This window comes from Salarias fasciatus, chromosome 13, assembly GCF_902148845.1.
Source record: "Salarias fasciatus chromosome 13, fSalaFa1.1, whole genome shotgun sequence".
NCBI classification, from domain to species: domain Eukaryota; kingdom Metazoa; phylum Chordata; class Actinopteri; order Blenniiformes; family Blenniidae; genus Salarias; species Salarias fasciatus.
The window spans coordinates 10800902-10817545 of record NC_043757.1 but is presented as its reverse complement, the minus strand read 5'-3'; the positions used below and the strand labels follow the sequence as shown (position 1 = coordinate 10817545).

Below are 16644 nucleotides of genomic sequence, written 5' to 3'. Positions count from 1 at the left end.
CTGGTAATTTGATACATTTATATTTTACGAAAACATTAAGTTTAATGAAGAAGGGAAGCTGATTCTGCGTTATAGTTCAACTATCTATTACTTCTTCATGCAATTTGCAGCATTGTCAAAAATGTCCAAATATGAAGGAAAGTGTGAGCAAAGTGCAAAGAGAAAGAATTAGAATAACAGTTTTAAAAACTATTTTCTTTCATAGTTGCTAACATGTCCCTCATAACATTAATAAACTCAAGGCCACCAGTAGTTGGGCAATGTTGTATATGTTCCCAGGTTTCTATTACACTGCAACATTTGCACCGCTTCCTTATAGCTTTTATAACAACCTAATAGATTTGCCTAATCATCAATGTTATCCTCCTCTGGTTCTGTTGTTAAAGTTGCTGTATGTGTGTTTTACAGTATCAAACATCTTCCCATCACAAATTTTTGTTGCTTTTAATTTTTTATATTGTCAAAAAGTAATGCTTGCTATAAAATGCATTGTAAATTTAGTCCTCCGATGTTCTACCCTTCAAGCAAAAGGTGTTTCTCTGGATGAATCACTCATCAGTCAAGACAGTAAAATTTTAGAGTCGCAAAGTGGAACTTGAAGCAATAAATCAACTGGATTTATTTTCAGTACCCTATAAAAGAAGAAGGATTTTGGACTTGGGAACACTTTTATTCTGCTACATAAGATTGAAAAGATCAACTTTAAGAAAGGGACAGGCAGCCGAGTACTTCTACCATGAGGATGTGTTCATATTATAGCAGCGAATTCAATGAGAAGGACTGAATGGATGTCTCTGGTTTCAACCAACATACACAAATATGATCTTTCTAAATGTTTCTAACTTCATAACAAGACTCAGTAACACAGTAATTTGATGTAATTTTCAATTCAGTCACCTTCAACTCTGATTGATTAGACCTTACAAAATATTTTTTCATTGTTAAGTTTCGTAAAAGTAATAATGCAATTGTGCCATAAACATTAACAATGGCAAATTCACTAACATTCGTATGGACAGAGGATGACGTTGAATTGTATTTTTTAAATTACACTTTGGGGGGCACTTTCTAAAAACTGTGTTTTCATTGTGAAGTAGTACCATTTTTTTGAAAATGGACATCTAAAACGCAATAAATGCTTTTCGTTTTGACTTGAATATGTTATCGTGTAAAGGAGAACTGTTATGAAAGTAGTATCTGGCTGTAAGTGAACAATAATACAGTAAAGTTTTCTGGTTATAGAGAACATAAAAAGCAGCTCAATATGTCCTTTTGAAGCCCAACATTTCACTTTATTATATTTTAGAGTCTGCTGTCCTTTTTTTTAATTTTTGTTTGAGTAAAGAAGCTGAATCAGCACTGCTTTTATTGCTTTTTTACACAAGTATCCTTCTTTTTAAGTGAAGAAAGTGTTTACTGTGGCCACCTCCGCCTGTGTGTCAGTGCGCTCTCAGTGTCTTCACTTTCTCTCTGAGGTTGTACCATAATAAAAAACAGATCTATCCCCTGTTGGGTTGGCATTTTCACATATTTTCGGGTTTTGTGCCTTACAACTGGAAACAGAGTAAGCATCACAATCAGTCATGGAGATACAATAAAGCATCCAGAAACATCTTAAAGGCATGACAGCAAATGAAAGATAATCAACTTTTCATTCAAAAAACAAAACAAACATCCACTTTAACAAATGAAACACTTGGATGACTGCTTACCACAACTTATTATCATGTTACTGCTCATTTAATAAATCATTTCACTACATGAGGAACTACAGTATAATGTGATGTGACAGCATGCATATCTTTGTATGTGTACACCTCCTAGTGCAGTGTGCATGTGACTTTCAGTACCTTGAGATCACATTCATACTATTGATGGTGTTAAGCAACAGCTCCCAACCAAACTTTCAAGTGGAGTTTCTGTTTAATTCCTTTACTTGTTAATTTATATAACACTGCAGACTTAAGAACCGTAAAAACTTCATTCACATTCATTTAACTGAGCTGACTTGAAGAGTATTAGATCATTGTGCCACATAATATAAACCATTTCTCCACTTCCTACGATGACTGACCCCTAATGCTGCACTCCGGCAAATTCAAAATGTATTTTAATCAAGGTTTCAATGAGTCATAATAGGGTTTTTTTTAATGCCAGATGGATTTTCCATACCTTCGGGCCACTGAGCAATGACACTGAACAGGTCTGACTGTTGGGTTTCAATGATGGGAGACAGGCTTCATAATGTCTGGCTTTTAAATTAACAGGATGTCGGCCAAGGACCATAGTGTTTAAACAAACTGTCAACCTTTTCAGTAATATGTGTCTGCATCTGTGTATACTTTTACCTTAATGGAACATTTGTGGAAGATGCTTTGTTGAAGAAATTTTTCAAGGACGCACATTAAAGCTATAGTGCGTAACTTTTAAATGTCTATGAACGTCTGTTTTAGCCAAGCCACTAATAGTGGAGATGACAAAATGCAGATTAAGCCGATCGGCTCCTCTAACATGTCGCGGGATTTTTCAATATATATATTTCTTGCTTTGCGTGTCGACCGGCGACATTCCCGCGCTGGCGAGCAGGAAATTACGCATTTTACGTCACAACAAGAAGGGAGGGGGAGGACGCGCAGAGCGTCTCATAGCAGAAAAAAAACAAAACAAAACAAAAAAAAAACAATAATTACCTCTTCGGAAGAGTCCGTCTTTTTTTCACCAGCTGTCCTTATTCACACACAATAAAAACCGTTTCCAACGGTGATTGGCGCTGTGGAAACGCCAATCACTGTGGCAGATTTGGGGGAGAGGGGGAGGGGGGGAGGAGGGGGAACACCGGGGTGTACGTCATGTGGAAGCGCCGGCTTTATCGTTGTAAGAACGCAGAATTCCGCTAGAGGGCGACCGAAGTTACGCACTATAGCTTTAATAACGCCTATAGCTTCATGATGAAAAGACAGTTTTGTTTACAGGATTGGGTGTTTTCAGTGTGCAGTTTACACATTCTCCCTCTGCATGCATGAGTTGAGTATTGCGGTTTCCTCCCACAGACCAAAAGCACATGTTTTATGATTGTGTGTTTCAGAGTTGCCTGTCAGTGTGTGAAAGTGTGTGAGTGTGATTGTCAGTTTTTCTGTCTTAGCAATGTGATGGACTGCCAGCCTGTCCTGCCTTTCGTCTAGGGACAGCTGGAAATGGTTCACGCTTTCCTAAGTGGAATAAGGATGGATGGATGAATGGATGGTGTTACAATGTCAGATGAAGGTACACGCTGGTTGGAGAGGAGTATTTACTGTTGAATTGTATTGTGTGTGTGTGGCATCAATCAGACTACTAAATGAATGAGAAGCATTGCTGTTTTCTGCCACTTTTATGTTTATATCTGTGATAACTGTAAAGGAGACCGTCTTGAAGTATTGAAGGCAAGAATCACATCGTTTTCCAACTCCAGAAAGAGTTTCTCCACCAGTGTTTCTGAATGCAAACAGAAAGATGAGGGAGTGTAGAAGGAGTTTTAGCAGACTTTATAAGGAAAAGGTAAAACTTGAGGAAACAAAAGCCTGCCTCAGCAAAGACATCGACAGAGTAATGAGTGAGCAGAAGCAGCTGCGGGAAGAAAAGAACCTGCTGCAAAAGTAAGACCAACTGCAGGGGGAGTGACTGCAGGAGGACCCAAAGGAAAGGCAGCAGGAAAATGTTCCGACTGCGCTGGAGGAATACATCTGACTGAAGGAGGATGCAAAAGAGAAGCAGCAGGAAAGTGTCGGACTGCAGCAGAAACATAACTGACTAGAGAAGGTCCAAAAAGAAAGGCAGCAGGAAAATAACCAGCTGCTGGAGGACCAAACACAAATGCTGGACTTCACCGCACCAAGGAGGAGGTGGAGAGAAGATTGGAGGATAAACGCTCTGAGACGCAGGAGCTGAGTCTGCAGAAAGAAAAGAGGTCATTCTGCAAGAGGTGGTTTGGTATTGGACAGACAAAAGAGGAACGATTGCCAAAAAAACAAGGAGGAGAAGAAGAAAGAGCAAGAAAATGGAGTCCAAAACACAGAAAGAAAGTAAAGCAGATGAAAGAAGACAATATTGTGAAACCTGTTCCGTACAAAAACAAAGTGTGGTGATGAGACAAAGTAGGTGAAGGTGAAGACTGCTGTTCGATGAACAGTAACTTTCTCTACAGCAACATGGCTTTTCTCTGATTTCTTCCATAAAAACAGATAAGCAGGAGATTCCAATTAAAAAGAAAGAAAAAAATGAATATATGATAAATATATAGATAGAAATATACATGAACTTCATGATGAACTAATTTCCCCAAAAAAGTAAGGTAATCATTGACTAAAATTCACATTTTTGTAATATATGTTGCTGTGTGTGTTTCTTTACAGTAAATTCAAGCTGATATTCAATCAGACGTTGCGTTGACAAAAATTTTCCTGAAGTGAAACACAAACTTTTCACATGCATCATTTAGTGTTAATATTAGATTCATTCCAAACAACTACTGCCATGCTGAATATAACAGCAGCTGCAATGACTGACTGAGACAGTTCACCTGCTACTCTGAAGCTGCTTTCATCATGATGACATGACTGATGTGTGTGGAAAGGTACAGTCTGTCTCTCACACACACGCACACATACACACATACACACTCGCAAACTTTAGTATGCACACATACAACCAAATGAAACCATTCATTACAAACACTTATATTTGACGTGCAAGGATTTACTTTGTGTCACACTTGTCACAAAAACAGTAATCGCTGCGACAAAACAGTGCAACAGCCTGCAACACCTGCAACTCCGCCGAGATCAGAGGAAAAACTGAATCACACGCGGCACAATAACTCAGTGTCAAAGCTGTGGATGATTTCTTATCCATTCTGGAGGTGATGGGATAAAGATTGAAGATATATGTATGTGTGTGTGTGTGTGTGTGTGTGTGTGTGTGTGTGTGTGTGTGTGTGTGTGTGTGTGTGTGTGTGTGTGTGTGTGTGTGTGTGTGTGTGTGTGTGTCAACACAACGCATTCTGCAAGAAACATATCAGACATTTTTCTGGGAATTTTAATCGTTCATCTGTAGATGTAAAAAAAAAAAAAATGTTAAAACAACTGCTTGGATCTTTTTTGTCATTTCCAGATCAAAAGAAAAGCCTGTCAGATATATCTGCAAATCATTCTCAGATGTTACTGATGGGGAGGACTCGGAGCTGAGCTCTGCTGTGATACATGAGTTGAAGTTTTAATCCCAAAAGGGCACAATTCACTTGACAACTTCAGGATTACACTCTCAGTTATTACTGTGCAGAGCTGTTCTAAAGATTGCAGGATACTGACTGCTTTTGAATTGTTCTTGGTGAAGGGATGTATGAGCTCTGCTTAGCAAAGAACACTACAACCTGGCTGGGACTTGAACTCTTTCTCCATTGTTCCTCTCTTTTTTTCTAAATCAGTTATTTTACATTCAGCAAAGATGGGATTTTTTTCTATGTAAATTTAATGGGCATGTTATTAGTCTTCTGCAAACAGATGGATTTGCACAGTGTTAAGCTATTTGCTATTTTTTTTTAAATTAATTCAGACTGTGTGACATTCTTATGTCACGTATTCACTCACACAGGGCTCCAGCAACGAAAAATAAATTCATGAACTGAAGACAAGTTTGTAACTGACTGCGATGTATATTTCATCCATTTCATCACCTCACTGGTTTTAATTAGAGGAAATTAACCAGGCTGTTGGAATTTGGTCACTTGTTAACATGTAAATCAATACATGCATAACACTTCTTTTTTTTAATTCATCCAATACCAACATTTTGCAGGTTGAAAATATGGAAAATGTAATATTTTCCAAACAGTTAATGTAGGTGTTGACAAGAAAGCTCATGAATACAGTGTGTTTTGCAAACCTACACATTGCGGGATGTGCTACAGTGTGTTGGCATTCGGAAACAGACACATCAAAAGGGGCGCAGTTGGCTGAAGCCGATTTCTTCATTGGATCTCAATTTCTGAACGCTGGTGGTTGCTCCCAAGTTTGTTCCAGTGGCATGCTACTACTTTGAATGGCAAAATTTGCCACTGATGTTAGAAAGTGTGTGCATGTATGTGAAACAATCAATGTGATCGATCATTAAAAAAACTGTTTTATGAGTAAATTTCATTTACCACTTTTCTGTAGTGTACTTTAAACAACAAAGTGGTTATTTTGGGAATATGGGTCATGTTAAATTATCCTTCTTGTCTTATGTGACAATTGCCACATTTTCAAAAAATATGACTCATCCCAGTGTTTTCTCCACTGTGCACTCCGCCGGAGCTACAGATGCATGAAAGCATGTCATCAAGGCTGAGAGGTATGATGGGAAAATCAGCACAGAGCCTCCAATACATGTGTTGACAGTGTTTGTCAACAGACTGTATGGTATATTTGTCCAGTGTTTACAGTGTGAGGCCAAGGGAAATGATTTTCTTTCCATGCTGTGACAGATAGAAATGTATCTTGTGTCTGAAGCAACCACTGACATCCAAGAGCAGATGTTTACACTGGGAGCACTGATCACCTGAGCTCCATAAAAGCCCTCTCATATCTCTCTGCATGACTCAGACTTCTACTCCCAGAAGAAATAAAAGTCTTCCCAGGAACAACAATCTGAAATTAAAGGAAGTCTTGAATTCACGACATATCTCAGACTGAAAACAAATGTTGGGATCTGTAGTGATCAAATCTGTGCTGGTAGAAATGGGAAATAATTAAGGGGTACTCACAAACATAACCCTCTTGGGAATGTGGTCTGACTCAACCAGAGGATTCTTGTACAGCCAAAGCTCTTCCGGTTGAATCACTCTCTCGAAGGGCTCCAGAAACTCTGTGAATCTGCGTCAAGAACAAACACACGCTGATCAGCCACGGAAATGTTCACACACGAGTAGGACAAGATGTACACTTTGAGAGAAGCTACGGCTTTTTAAAAAGAGCAGGAGAAAAGATTTCACTTAAAATTCAGATTTGCAGAGAAGCTCCAACAGAGACTATGTAAAGTTGGCGACTTCACCCGAAATTACCTCCACACGCTCACTGAGTGGGAACAAATTAGCATGCTTCTGCTTCCTCCAGCCCTCCCCGGCCACCCAGTGATCTGTCAGGCACGACCTTGTTCTCTGTCATTTCAACAAGGTCTTTTGGTCACTGCACTCCAAAACAATTCAATACTCCGCCTGCTTCTGTAACTGAACTGAACATGATACTTCACAACAATGATGGAAGCAGTGGAGGCTGCGATGAATGTCAGGACGGGCTTCAGCCCCCGGCCTTCTGCTCCTTCGTGGACCACCAGCGTCACAGGGAGCAGCCCTGAATGTTCTTCGGAGGCGGAACTCGAGCATGTTAAGTAAAGAACTGACTTTCACTGACAACAAACTCTGCGCATGCAGTTCAATACCATAATGAATTGAAATCAAATAAAACAGGCAAAGGTTAATAAAGCTGATCACTTTAATTATGCCAAAGCAGATTTACGCATTCAAACAAATGCCCGTAAAAAATCTGCACAAACTTACGAGTCTAAAGTTCTAAACCAACGCTGATGGGGTTATACAACAGGTCAAACCTCATTAAAAGAACATTTGTTGGTGTTTTTTTTTTAGTCTGCGTCTCAGGTAACCTTTATCACTCTTGTTTCTAAGTAAAAATGAATTATGTTTTGCAGTGTCGTGAGGCAGCAGCATTTTCTCCAAGCACCAAATGAAAAAAAAAGTTATTAAAGTAGAGAGGAGCTAAATGGTACTGCAAATTCCACTTCATGTGTTGTTGAGATTGAGGTTTGAGAGTTTCTTCTATTAAACTGTTACACTGAAGGACTCTTTAATCCATAAAACAAATATACTCTGAATTGCTTCTGACAGTTGCAGACTTTACCTGTACAGTTCACTTGAAGCAGTCGGTGCCTTTGCTGCAAGGCAATACTTTCTCCTTCTTTTGACTTTATGTATCTAAACAATTCAACAAAAGGCCAAATACAATTGCTGTCTTATTATTTCTATGTCCTTTGTTTAGTTGTGTTTCTAGTCCAGTCTGTACTAAATCAATCCATATTCGTCTGAGTATGAGGCTCCTACATTCGTCAGATTATACTTCTCTCTCTTAGCCTGATAATATTCTGAATGAATTGTGCTAAATTGCATGTTGCAGCAACATCGTGTGCAAACGGGAGTATTTAATGTCGGGTTTTACACACTTTAAACCTGCTTATGTTACTATGAAACAGTCCGATGGAGAGCTGAGCCCCATCCATCACAAAAATACGGAGTTGGATGCATTAATGGAGAGAGTTATCAAGACTACTAGAGCCTTACGGAAGGCAATGCATTAGATGATTCTTAACATACTACAAAAAAGAAACTGAGAAAAAAAAGTCATGGTGTTCCTGCAGATTTCCATCACCTTCTTGCACAGTAAAAACAGATGAAATAATAAACAACAGATGCATTTTAACATATGTTCAATCATACTATGTGTTATACATCAATCTATCAGCATAACCCTGCTCTCTGTTGTGTATTGCTGGTTTAACACAGGTCAGATACTTATTCAAAGTTGTCATTTGTGCCTTTGGGCCCTGTGTTGTATGATTTTTACTTATATATATATATATATATATATATATATATATATATATATATATATATATATATATATATATATATATATATATATATATATATATACATATATATATATACACACACACACATTTGTGTGTGTGTGTGTGTGTGTGTGGTGTTAGGGGCCAAATTAGCAGTGAAGAAAGTGTTGTTTTTAGCAGTAAAATGCAGATGTAGATTTAGAAAGTAAAAGCAATCCTACTGTTAGATACCATAATAAAAAGAAGTCTTCTCAAACAAAAGGTTAAATGACGACAAGCAAAAACAAACAAAATATATATATAGATCCATACTCACCAAGATTTTTCTTCTAGTAGTGAGAAGAAAAATTGTGTTTCTAATTTGGACGCATATGTGCTCAATATTATCAGCACAAAAGCAACAAGTAGAAAATAAAATGCATTAAAGTTAAGAGCATGAGGAGCAGTCACAACGAGAGTGAAGGGACTTAAAAACATTACCTAAATCCCAATGCACCTGTCTCAATTTTGCAGGAGTATTCCTGGATATGATCGATCAGCTATCAGACAAACTGCTTCTTTCTGGGAAGAATCTGTAACTGGGTAATACACCTCAGTCACACACCCTTCAGGAACACATTCATCTGCTCCAGAACCCCAACTGGCCAGCGGCAGAAGTCTGAGGATACCCTGGACCTCATGCAGCATCCTCACTGCGAATCTAGCTGTTGAAACTTGAGCGAAGCCACTGGCTGAACCGCACGCTTTCTCTCGAAACCTTCTCCAGCAAGGACTCAAGGACTGCTTGTGCAACACTTTTATTTTTTCTCTTCCATTTCTCCTTTTATAAGCTGCAGGGAAATCAATTACAGAAATTTTAATCTCCCGAAAAGACATACGACGGTTTGCACACCCTGCGGAAAGTCTATTTGTTGGCCTGCTGATAACGACGCGTCATGATGTTTTCGCAAAGGATGAGCTCTAATCAGCGCTGGCTCATTTTACACCTTGCTGAGCCCGCATGCATGATTCACTACAGCCGCATTACATTCACGGTATGTGGCGTACTATAAATTATACCATGCTAATGGCACACAATATGCTTCATGAATTACTCCATTTTCACAGCTTGTCCTCTCCTCTGCTCTCTTGAGACTGGCAGTGTTATTTCAGTCTCCGGGGTTTACAAACAGAGTCGAAGCGCAGGAAGAAAGTCCGAGTTCAGGCACATCTTGACCTCCATAGTGACACAAACACAACAAACAATCAGAACCTCTGGCATGAACACACGCTTTCAATAAGCTCTCGGGTCATTAAATGTGGCAACGATCTACCTGTCACTCCTCAAGGCTTATCTTACATCTACCGGTAATGTATAAATGAGTCTCACAGTCCCCAAAGGTCGGAATTTCATCTCAGCAGTATTCAGTGGGTCAAGCACAGGCTGTATAACCTTACTGCAGTTAATTCCTCAGTATAGTCTCCATAATTCATAGTGACATATTTTGCTGTCCCCACAATTATGAGAGGAAAAACAATGCCAATTTCTACCTCTTTATAGTGATAAAATCAATCTGATTGGACGTGCGGTTACACTGTTGTGTTCAAATTTCACGTTTGTTTGCCGCATTTGTGTCTTTGCTTGCCAAGAGTGATCAGTTCAATAAGCTGGAAATAAAATGCCTCTCGGATACGCAATATTCCTCCTTCTTTTCAGAGAATTTGTATCACATCTCCTCCAACAAATCAATGCCACCCTCAATGGATTGCTTTGAGATTTTCCCTCGGCTCCAGATTCAGATTGAATTTTCTTGTGCCTCATCTTCTCTGCTCCAATGAAAAACTTTATTAGAAGATAAACCTCAGTATGGTTAAGGCACATTTTAAGGGCTCTAAGCTCCAAACGTCATACACAGTTGAACATAATCAAGGCTCCGTCCTGGTTTCCACAGATGGAAGTGCTGCTCTGTTTGTAGGAATTAATTTCAATTTTATTGCAATTCATGAGGTGGATGTGAGAGGACATGTGTCATCCACAGACGAGTGTTGGTGTGCGTAAATAAGACAAATGTGGACTGTTGCCGCATTAATATCAGACACTGACACACACAGTATGCAAACCAATTTATCCTGCTGGGAGATAATTGTAATCACATTGATTACAAAAACAGAGACAACAATGGTGATTAGGGGGGAAGGGGGGAAGGGGGTGGTATTAAGGAAGCAAGAAAAGAACTGGCACACACATTTAGGGTAGCTAGCCAGAGGAGTTTTTAAGATGGATGGGTGATTTATAGCTTATGGGAGTGATTTGCTTTCCGTTAAAGGCTCAGCTTTATTCTGCTGACTGTAGAAAGGCTCGAAAAGCAAATAAGCATGACACCTGAAGATAGGAAGACGCTGAGTCGAGGCAAAGATAAGGAAAGGAAGAGATAGTGAGAATGAAATGTACAGAAGACCGGTAAATAACTGGTTTTCCACAAAACAAGGTGTCGTCAGTGCACCAATGAGGCCCACTTGGCACAATCTCCCGCCAGAACAGACAGTTCTCCTGGTGGCCATAAATCCAAGGCTCACAAAACGCCCTGAACTCAGCACCGCCTGCTGGCTGCCTGGGGACTACCTCATCCCATTTTATCCGCTTCCGTTTGTTATGTTTGGAAACAGCAGAGTCATAAAGTCTTCCATAAGAATTGGCCCACTATGGATTAACTGTCAACAGAGCAGGTGTGAGGGTGCAAATGTGCAGATAAAACCGCTGCTTCATTTCCAAATTCAGAAAAAAATGAAATTTCTTCAGGTGGGAAATCTCAATTAAATGATAAATGTAGGGGACATTAATGCTTAATGGACACAGGCTTTGCCACATATATTTACGCACATTTTTTACAGCTAACCTTTAGTTTTAGCTTCAAATTTTTAAATCTGCTCTTTTTCAGCCCAGAAACTTTTAGGAGTCTTTGCTTCATTCTTATTTTTCTTTATTAGAGCCATGCAACTGGGCCAATTTATCATCCCCAATTCTGTTCTAACTCTGCAAGATGCATATCCTGAGTCTGACAAGCACAGACTCAGCCAAAGAAATAAAACAGAATTCTCTCTCTCTCTTGCACAGTACCAAGAACAATACCAGCAGCTAATTTGAAAGCTCTTGATTTACAATGCACTGTGGGCAGAATCGGTGGCTCCTTCATCCTGGGGAGTCAAGACTTATGCTGTGGCAGTGTGACAACAAGTTAAACAAATGTCAGGATATTCCTGCTTAATTAGTCAGATATGTTTTAAAGCAGTTATGCAGAGTGAAGAGTGGTACAAGTTGGATTAACTTCAGGCAAGCTCTCGTTTTCTGCAAACTAAATGGGATACTTGAGTTGAATGTCTGCATGTATTTTCCTGCCGTGGTAGATCACAGGTACCGGTATATCCAAACTGGACCAGAGCATATCAGTCAACACTGATTGCATTATATCTGCGAGCAGGTGCTGGCGAAGCTTAGGCCAAAAACCCCGGGCCCTTATTAAACTTAAGTCCCACAGCATCTATCTACAGGTGCAGGAGGAATCAGAGCAGCTGTTAGACTTTATCACAGAGCAGACAAAAGGTGTGACCTTTACTTCTCAAGAGGGTAGATAGAAAATATCAGAGAGCTTTACAATGTCCATGAGACACAGGCTCCAAACACTAGCAGTGTCTTGAATTTAACTCCCAACCAAGTCTCATCATCTCCTGAGTGGAATCCATTTACCTCACTTTTCCACACGTTACAAAAGAGAATCCGATATCTGTTGTATCTCAAGGCCATGTGCTCCCATACCTTCAATAGTCTTACCATCGATTGTTGTCAGCTGTTTCTGATTGGCTTCCAAACTCCCTGTGTGAATAGATGTGCCATCTCTAGGCCTGTCAGTCTTGCATCTAGTTTTTGTCCCTTCCTGTTATCCGTGTCCCCTCACTGCTTTCTGTGTGACTCCCCGATTTTTGTCTTTTCATTGGGATTGGTTCAGAGTTTTGTTATTCCTTCAAAGACACTTTTTGTTTTAAAGTTTGATCATGTGCAATAAAGATAACTTTTATGTGCTGATTCCCTCTCTACAGCGCTGTGGTTTTTATACCCCATTCCTGACAGGGACATTCAGAAGAATGCAGGTAATTTGTTTGCTCACAATTTAATTGCATTTTTTTTTTTTCAGAGCTGCATATTAGCCAAGCTTGTGTGTCTGTGTGTGTGTGTGTGTGTGTGTGGTAATGGGATGAATGTGGGAGGCACTGAGGGTGGGTACTGACCATCTGCCAGATTTGGGACAGAATTCGAAATGACTTTTCCAGCCTGAGGTGTACATCATTACTGGCATTCTCTCACTCTGGTAGCACCCACATGACACCCTCTACTTATTACTGAAGTCATTTAATCATACAGCAGGGAGCCATTGAAAAGTGACTTATGAGATTTACAAGCTATTAGGATCAGAGGTTGTGCTGAGCCCTGTGGGAAATTCCCATCCTTCTCTGTTTAGTGTATTATCTGGTTCATTTAACACTGGTAAATTCCCATTCCTCCTTCTGCACACCATCAAATGCTGCAGAATTAGACTGTTCAATAAGCCTTAAATGGTCAGTGGTGAATGCAGTGCGCTCGGGCCTCTGAAAATATGCATTGGAAACAGGGAGAGAACTGCTAAGAGAAATATAAAGTGCAACATGAAGGCAAAGACCCGAAGAGCTGTCTCTCTGATTTCTGGCCGAGTTATGTCCCAGTGGTGGCTCGCTCACAGACAGGCTGTTCGGGGAAGACCAAATCTGGGGTGACTGCATCTCTAAATCGTCTGCAGAAGGGTTTGGCTGCACAGAGCAGTTTCAAATCAAAACTCTAGCAATGCATAAGCTTTAGAAAAAGCTTTCCAACTGATATTTTAATGTTGTTTTGCTCTTTAATATTGGAGATTTCATCTGAATGGGTTCCATCAAACGACAAGGGGTTTGTTTGTTGAAGCTGTTACATTATAATGGTCCCATATTTTTCAGGGGTCTTGCTCAGGACCTATATTGGAGGGGATTTGAACCAACTCAGGGTCTGCAAATGTCCATAAAATAAAAGTAAGCCTGACATATAAGAAAGTGCAAGACATTATGACAATGAGAAGATCATTAACGCAAACAAATTACTAACATTATGGTTAAAGCACACCATAGGAGCATTTGTAAAACTCATGTAATATCACGTGCCAGCTGTATTCTGGAGGAATTGGGGATTGGAGATTCTAATATTGGAGAGACCACAATACAAGTAAACATGAACATCAATCTCCACATTTGCCAGACGGGCCAATGGGCTGACTATATCTGTATTCTTAAGGATGAATTTAAAAAAAAAAGCACCTGTTTTTACAACTGGTTTAAAGTGTTGAGTGAAACTAAAAATGAAATCAAGAATGATACTCGTGTTACTGACTCTCTCTCTCTCTCTCTCTCTCTCTCTCTCTCTCTCTCTCTCTCTCTCTCTCTCTCGACCTTTCAATAAAACTTCAGTGTTGTCCTGAATGAGCTGTGAAAAGTTGCCTGCCATCCAGGATTTGATACTTTAGATAAAAGGACATCGATTGGCCTCATCAGAAGACATGGCAATACATCTGTGTATCATCTGCATACTGTGAAATTTCGGGCCATGTTTCCTCATAACGTTACCAAGTAAATCACTGCACTTGAGATATACTATTTTATAAGGCTGTATTTGTACTTCACCTCAACCTCAAACCAGATTGATATTAAAAAAAAAAACAAATTTTGTTTCTATAATTTTGTAATATTCCAAATGGTAAGTTAGAAAATCGCTGTAGTTAATAATAAATGCCAGGATCTAAATTGCTTTTGTTGACAACGGGGTTTCACTACTGCTGTTTTAAGTGCTGAAGGACAGGTTACTGTCAGAAAAAAAAAGCATTTTATTATGCATTAAAGTTCACTTTCAAAGCATCCATAAAATATTTAAAAACTCTTAAAAGGAAATGGTTGGGTTTATTTAAGAGAAAAATTTCTGTAAGTGCCCCAGATCAACCAGAACAAGATTGTGCTTCCTCAATTAAAAGCCAACCTTATTTAAAACACATCACTGGTCTGAGACAATGTTTGATCTATTAAATAAAATTTGCTCCTAAAGTGGTCTACAAACTTTTCTCATGAAAAGTTAGTAAAGAGTGCTGGTGTTCATTTAAACTGGTTTGACTAAATTATCAAGGACTTGTGGATGATTTTTATAATTAGAAATGAATCTGGTAAAATAATTATGCACCCATCTCTTTTATAATTTCATCTGTTTTTTTTCAATATTTGACTGAGATGAGAGAAGGAGAAAAAGATGACAGAATGCACATAAACTCACTGGAGGACCTTTAAAGATAACTCTAGAGTCAGACAGTGCTTCCACACAGATCACCTGTTGCATAAATCCAGTGACAGTGGTCAGTGGATGGCGGTCAGATACAGTCCCTGAGGAAATGATGAGACTTGCTTGGGAGTTGAATTCAATAAGTCAACAATAGAGAACACACTGGTGAAGAGACCATGACTAATCCAGATTATGTCCCCGTTTGCAAGTTTGAAACATGACATACTGAACAGATTGCATATTGATCAATAGATTGTTTCGATGAACAATCGTTAGTCTTTGTGTTTGTTAAATTTACTGGAAGAAGCATGGTTTAGTGCAAAAAAAAAAAAAAAAATTGCAGTTGAAAGCAGCAAACTCTTTTAAACTGTTTTAGTGGTCTGAAGATTACAACAGATAAAATTGACAGCCTTCTAAAAATAAAGGCATGATGCACAATAGAAAATGTAAAAAATTAAACTAGTATTTTTAAAGGTTGTCTGCAAAATTGTTTTCCAGTGTTTGTTTCAATGATATTAGAAATTTTCAAACATTTAACCTGTTCTAAGCAGAAGCTCTCAGACCTCAATGTGATGATGGTTGGAATTACTGTCAGGAGGGTAAAACGAACCTGTCTCACGACGGTCTAAACCCAGCTCAAGTTCCCTATTAGTGGATACAACGCTTGGTGAATTCTGCTTCACAATGATCGGAAGAGCCGACATGGAAGGATCAAAAAGCGACGTCGCTATGGACGCTTGACTGCCACAAGCTTGTTATCCCTGTGGTAACTTTTGTGACACCTCCTTTTTAAAACCCAAAAAAGTCAGAAGGATCGTGAGGCCCCGCTTTCACGGTCTGTATTCATACTGAAAATCAAGATCAAGTGAGCTTTAGCCCTTCTGTTCTATGGGAGGTTTCTGTCCAACCTGAGCTCACCTTTGGATATCTGAGTTACCGTTTGACAGGTGTACCGCCCCAGTCAAACTCCTCACCTGCCACTGTCCCCGGAGCAGATCAGTGGCACCACTTGAGCAATGGTTGAAGTGGTGGAAAAGAGCTGTATAAGTGAAAGTGTTTCCCCATTTTATCGCTTTGCACAGGCAAAGAAATGTATCATTAAAACCCACATGTAGAATCAACTTCTTATTTGAGGACTGGAATGAGGAATGAATTAGGCAGCTCTAGGACTTTTTTTTTTTTTTTTTAAAGAATGAATTGAACTGTTGAATCAGGAAAAAAAGTGAATGACCGTGTCGACGGAATGTCTTTCTAATTATGGACACCCTAACTATGGTTTTAATCGGGTAAGATGATGACACCTCACCAAATGGGGAGAGCCTGGTGTGACATTTTGCCACATCCTGGAGTCATCTACACAAGGCCAAGGAGACAGTCCCCCAAACTGGCAAACAGACTGACAGGCTGTTTTTATCCCTAACAGGCAGACAGTGCTGCAACAGACTGGTTCAATATTGCATCACCACCTCTGTCCACAGAGTCTCAAGGTTATGCGTGGAGCAGGGGGAGGATGGGACCTAAGGCGAGCCCAGGGAGGACAGAAACCTCCATGCCACCATGATCTGGAAGGCTGAATGAGCCGAGGCAAATTTTTTTGGACTGCATGTTTACCGGGAAGCCAGACAATG

The 16644-nt window shown here is 39.5% G+C and overlaps 1 protein-coding gene across 1 annotated transcript in view; it reads right to left on the bottom strand.

Moving 5' to 3' along the window:
* Positions 1-16644, bottom strand: part of plpp4 (phospholipid phosphatase 4) — a 59832-nt gene that overhangs the window by 17206 nt on the left and 25982 nt on the right. The window contains exon 2 of the mRNA XM_030107272.1: positions 6779-6887. Within this exon, the coding sequence (XP_029963132.1) occupies positions 6779-6887 (109 nt within the window). The remainder of the gene's footprint in view (positions 1-6778; positions 6888-16644) is intronic.